This window comes from Panthera uncia, assembly GCF_023721935.1.
Source record: "Panthera uncia isolate 11264 chromosome C1 unlocalized genomic scaffold, Puncia_PCG_1.0 HiC_scaffold_4, whole genome shotgun sequence".
NCBI classification, from domain to species: domain Eukaryota; kingdom Metazoa; phylum Chordata; class Mammalia; order Carnivora; family Felidae; genus Panthera; species Panthera uncia.
The window spans coordinates 53509381-53515565 of record NW_026057585.1 but is presented as its reverse complement, the minus strand read 5'-3'; the positions used below and the strand labels follow the sequence as shown (position 1 = coordinate 53515565).

The window sequence follows — 6185 nt, the reverse complement described above, 5'->3', positions numbered from 1 at the left end:
AAAATAAAATAAAATAAAATAAAATAAAATAAAATAAAATAAAATAACATAACATAAAAACATAAAGGATTCATGTATGACCTGAAGTTGTTTTGACTGATTTAGTTAATACTTGTAATTGTTCTGAGACAAGGTGGCTATTTAGTTAAGGTATTAGCTTTAATATGCAGTGATTCTTTGGTGTGTGCTATTTTACTGAGTTAATACACCAAGAGGATGGTCTAACATTTTCATATTTGAAAAAAATAAAAGTTTATGATGACCTGGGAAGAATCAGTCTGTAGTGTTATGAATGTTCTGGTTGGTTTGAATATATATGGAGAGTATTTTGCTGATAGGTATCTGGAAACCTTTGGTACTTTCTTGAATCATGTATAATGAAATTTGATGTCTAGATGAACTATAATTTGATCCCCCCTGTTAAATTAGTAGGTATGGTGTCACAAAGAATCACCAAAGTATCAGTTACAGGTTAGGATTTGGGAAAGGATTTAGGATTGTTGGAAATCTCATTATTTGAATGGTTTTAGTAAACCAAGAAAAATTGATGAGTTCTTTCTGTAGCCTTAAAGTTAGAAAAGGAAATTAAATAACTAAAATGACATATATTAGCTTTAAACCAAATGGAGGAGTGGTACTGTGGCTTAAAGGAGGTATTACAGATTTGCTTGAGATTATAGTTTTCTTTCCTTTTCTGTGAATATTATCAGTTAATATCCTAGTGAAAAAAAAATCACAGTTTCTTGCTTTTTAATTATTCAGTTCATAGTACTAAAATCTTCTAAAAGTATATGAGGACAAGCTAGAGGGTACATCTTCTTAAATCATATGATAGACATATTAATAACAAATAATTTATTTTTAAATCTATCAAAAGGCTAAGACAACGTTTACTTTTTCTTTCATATCAGGCATGCCCATTTGTCATTGATATCTATGCAGACAAATGCAAGCCAAGAATTAAAGCTGTCCATATGGAGGCATGCAGTGGGCAACTCGAGAAGGCCATTTGTAAATCTGTCCTTAACAAAGGTGATGCAAGAGTAATGGATGGTTATGAAAATATAATTGTACATACTTATAAGCGTGACACCTGGATAACATCAGTTATTGAAAACAAGGTATTATTTATGAGGTGGTTCTCCTTAGAACTGCAATGTTTACTAGTATGTTCCATCTTCTTTCTTATTCTATTCTTGCACAGTAATTAATACCACATTATATTAACAAAATTTATAATGGGCAATTATTCATTCTCAGGTTTTTAATTCAAACTAAGCATGATAATTTTTATGCATTTTTAAAAGTTTGAGATAATTGTTTTTCTCTTAAAATATTATGATAGTTAAATATCTGGAGATCTCTGAAGAAAGAGTATAATCTGGGTATAAAGTATTTTATTTAGTTTGTTACTAAAAATCTTCACACCTACAATTTTAAATTTTTTTTTAATGTTTATTTATTTTTGAGACAGAGAGAGACAGAGCATGAACAGGGGAGGGGCAGAGAGAGAGGGAGACACAGAATCTGAAACAGGCTCCAGGCTCTGAGCAGTCAGCACAGAGCCCAACGCGGGGCTCGAACTCACGGACTGCGAGATCATGACCTGAGCTGAAGTCAGACGCTTAACCAACCGAGCCACGCAGGCACCCCTACACCTAAAATTTTAAATAACAGACATTGAGTTTTAAAGAAATATAAACAAAATAAAGAAAAAATTAGCCCAACTTTGTTTTACATACCTTACAATTCAGAAATTTTATGGGCTATCATCATTTTATCTCATATATTCCATTGTCTGGGACCTATTTTTATCAAGCCAATTATTGCTAGCTTTGGCTACCATCCCTCCTACTACTGATATTGCAGGTTAAGGGAATACATGCATAAATGCTTAGAGATACCCAGTTTTCTAGAAACGTAAATTTTCATAAAACCTTACTTAAGATGGCTGGATTCTTAGGACTGTTGGCTTATTTCTTTTTAGTTCCTGGGTGAGACTTATGTTATTTTTCTGCCAGCCATAAATTCCTTAAAGTGTTTAAGGTTTGGCTGAGTATTGAGTCAGTCTGAGTCTATATTATGTAACTAACTCTTCTAGTCACAATAGAAGCCTCTAGAAGTGTAATATGGTCTCTGGTTTCAAAGAGTTTATGGGCCAGTTGGGAAGACAAACTCAATACTCTTGAAAGAGATGCGTGAAAATTAAATGTTAAATTACACTGTTTATATGTGTAATAGTTTTACTGTATCTGCATCTCTTGTAGTTGATGTTAGTTTGGACTATCGAAGTTGGGGAAGGACCTGTAATGAGGGGGAAGGGGACTGTGGTGTGGGATTTGGAGACAAACTAGGATTAGAGATGCAGAGACACACACAGCTGTTAGTAGCAGAGAGACAGTGTAAGGAGTAACACGTGAGAGGGTTAATGTGAGATATAGAGGGAAGAGTGAGAATATTCGCTATGCGGAAACAGAGAACTTTACTTAGTGGAGTAATATGAAGGTAAATAGCATAAGTAGGATGGGTCCAGATCATATATATTATCTTGAAAATGAGGTAGAGGAGTTGGACCAAAATAGCCAGGGTCCCCAGCTGGAGATTACTGTCTTCAAGTGGATCATAAAGCTTTGGAGGGTGATTCCTAAAAGAAAGGAGTGTGCCTTCCTTTCTGCCCTCTATGTTTTACTAGAATTAAAAGGGTAGACGGGAGTCACTGACTTATCACAGTTTCTCTGTTCTGCAGCTCCTATCATTTCTTAGCCCTGCATTTCCTTCCTTTCCCTAAAGGAAAATTAAACTTCCCTTCACCAAAATGATGTAATAATATTTTAGAGCTTCCTATTTGCCAGGCACTTTACATTTATTAATGTGTTTACTTTTCACAACAACCCAATGAGTTAAGTACTATCTGCATTTTACACACAAGGAAACTGAAGCATGGGGGCATTCAATAACTTGGAGAAGGTCACATGCTGAGTAATAGGGCTGAGAAATGAATTCGGTAGGCTAATGTTAAATTGCCCCTTTGTGGTCATTAGGGGGTGCTCGTAGCTTCTTTAGCAGGGGAACACTTTGGCTCCTACATTTCTTTTCATTCATCAGCTTCATACTGCTTTCTCTTGCTTCCTATCTATCCTAAAGGCTGTCTATTATCTGTGACCTATTATCTCAAGTATCACTTCTTCAGTAACGTATTCCTTTCTAGCCCAGACTGAGCTAATGTTTCTGTGTTTCTATAATATCTTCTATGTTTCTACAGAATCCTGCAAACACCTCTTTCACAAGACTTACAAAGTGTTTTGTAATAATCATTTTGTTTGTATTATTAAAGACTAGCAACTTATGAAATTTTTTTATAGTCAGATAATAAAGTGATTATTCACATCAACAACGAACTAAGTAAAAACTGCGTAAACAACAGAGGACTCAACATATTTGCAGTAGAAGTGGCGCCAAAGTCTACAATGGTAATGCATTGTTTTCTAATTAAACCTTTTGTTTTATCAATTAAAAAAACCATTTTTGCTATTAATACTATGAATAGGTGGAAATATGAAATAAAGTCTAAAATTATTTTAAGTATGATATTATTATCATCCTATATTGCGAGTAAGGAGATTTTGGTTTTAGTCCAGTTCTCACTTTGCTTGAGTGATTATGGGAGATTCAGTTAACCTCTCTGTTCCTGCCCCTTTAAATGTAAAATTAACATAGTACTACCAGCTTTAGGTTCTTTAGGAGGTTAATGTAAAGATGAAAATAAAATGATGTACATGAAAGCACTTTGTAACATCATATAGAAATATAAAGTGGTGTTTAGTAAATGGGAATTTGATAATATAAAGTATTTTTATGTACATTATTAAGATTTTCTAACGTAACCTGAAAGAGAAAATGCCTCTAAGTTTTAGATAGCCATCTAAGTCAAGAGCCAGGAACAGTCATAGTTTCTGGTGTTAGCAGAACCATGGGTTTCTAATTTAGCCAGGGGGTCAAAGACATGGACCCTGAAACTGGTCTAGTAAAGGGAAAAAGGAAAAAGCCTTCTATTCCTTTCCTTTCTTCCTCCATTCTGTCCGTGACATCCAAAAACACTTTAGAACCAAATAGAGATTCTACAGAATCCCAATGAAGGGTTTAGAAAATGCTCTATGCTTAGTGAAAAAGGAGTACTTACTCCTCTATCACTCCTCTTTACCCACATTTACACATACCAACTATCAACTATTATATTTTAGTAGAATTTAGACTGGTTCATCCTGTTAGACATCAGATCATAGATTGTAGGTCCCTGCTAAGGACAAATGTTACAGAAGTTTATCTTCACAGGGATATTTTTTACATAGGGTCTAGAAATCTTATCTTGTTTAAAAATTAGTTAAAAATAATAATATGTAAAAGGAAAGTAAAATTTTTCTATTTTTATATGCAGGTTTGTCAACATGTAATGCCTGTGAATGAACGACAAGAATGGATATATTATTGTGTGTATTCCCTTATATCTTAAATATTGCTTTCTATTAGAGACTGTCAGGCTAAGAATTATTTCAGGTTTAGTTTTTATTTGTTGATCAACTAAATGCTGATCAATTTAACTGATGTATATAAACAATAATCTATTTAATTTGTATGTATTTATATTTTATGCCCATGTTATATACTTTATTATTAAAATATAAATAAATATAAAATATAAATAATAATGTTTTTAATATGGGGCTTTCTTATCAATTTATGGGAAATCTGGGCACATTTCACTTACCAATAGTAAATCAAAGTAAAATTATAGGTAAGCTTTTAAAAAGTAATACTCAGTGAATTCTACAAAATCCTGTATACTTTTGGTTTAATCTCACTCATCAAAACAAACAAACAAACAAACAAACAAAAACCCTCAAAGAAAATGTTAATGGGCCAACTGCAGCTAGTGCCCTTGACTCTCACCCTGGATTCTCACTGTTCTGTCCCAGAAGCCTGACAGGTCACAGACTCCTGTCCATGCCACTGTGATCACAGGCATGTGGCTGTGGGAGGACCAGGGGGTGGCCTTGGCCCCTTCTCTTTCCTCCTTCTGCTGCTGCTGCTAGTGACACACAGCCCCTTCAAAACCTGCCTCTCCACCAGCAGCCTCTACCTCCTGTTGCACCTTTCAGCTTTGAGCTGATACTGCCTCCTCCAAACCTCTGTGGGCCTGTAGGTATTCAGACCCCGGAAGCTGTTCCACCATCACCCATACTCGCGGTCATTCAGCAGGCAGGTAAGATCAGAGGAACAGGCCTGGGATTGGACGTTGAATTTACCTCTGAGGGGACTCTTGTCTTAATGCACTGTAGCACAGTAGGTATGACAACTGATGGTAGTGGCTGATGAGTGATTTCACATTTGAACAAATGAGAAAGCTTAATTCTGTAGCAAATCACAGATTCAGGAACGATTTCCCTGAAGACAGGATCTCTAACCTGAACCGTAAACTGATAATCCTCTTAGATGTCAAAGGTCGTGCACATATACTACTGGTGCCCTAAATAAAATGTACATGCAGTTTCTTCAGCTATACAATCTGTTTTTGTATCATCTTGCCAAAAGTTATTTGTAAGATGAGACAGATCAGAATGTAGTATTAATGGCATTAACTCAGAGAACTTGGAGCCTTAGCCATCTAGGAGATGGGGAACCACACTAAGATATTTGTGTTTCAGTCCATGTTTGTGGTAATAGACATTTTGCTGGATTAGGGCACGCATAATATCTTGCGATATCTGTATGGAATTTAAGCTTTCCTCATACAAAAGAATATTGTATTCCTGGTCTCCTTAAAGAAGTGGTGGCTGAAGGCATTCAGGTTGTTGCTGAGGAAGATTTTTCCCTTCTGACATTTGTTACCGAACAAAAGGGAGGAAAATTTTTCCCCTCTTCCTTTTGTTCCTAAACCCAAACTTATCCCCACACCCGATGCACAGTAAGCCAATGTCTGAGACACCAGTTTTTAAGTAAAGAAAGCTTTTTTATCAGAAGAGCAGCCCAACAAAAAGGCTGGGGATCATCCGCAAAGCTGCCTTGCTCTCTTGAGCATAGGGACAGCTTATATATATTTGGGAAAGGAAGTGAATATATGAGAGGAGTGTGAGGAGTTTCTTGAAATCACGAAGTGAGGGGCCTCGAAACCGTCTGGAGGTGTGCAT

The 6185-nt window shown here is 35.6% G+C and overlaps 1 protein-coding gene and 1 pseudogene across 2 annotated transcripts in view; both read left to right on the top strand.

The window, feature by feature from the left end:
• The window catches only part of EFCAB7 (EF-hand calcium binding domain 7), a 47814-nt gene extending 43044 nt beyond the window's left edge, over window positions 1-4770 (top strand). The window contains exons 12-14 of one of the 2 annotated variants that reach the window (XM_049617052.1): window positions 912-1121; window positions 3363-3470; window positions 4436-4770. In XM_049617052.1, coding sequence (XP_049473009.1) covers window positions 912-1121; window positions 3363-3470; window positions 4436-4510 — 393 coding nt within the window. In that variant the 3' untranslated portion in view covers window positions 4511-4770. Of the gene's footprint in view, window positions 1-911; window positions 1122-3362; window positions 3471-4435 lie in introns of those variants that run through there. The other variant, XM_049617053.1, reaches the window with a different exon arrangement.
• Window positions 4771-5019: 249 nt separating this feature from the next.
• On the top strand, window positions 5020-5876 carry LOC125913666 (glycerophosphodiester phosphodiesterase 1-like; annotated as a pseudogene).
• The last annotated feature ends 309 nt before the right edge of the window (window positions 5877-6185 follow it).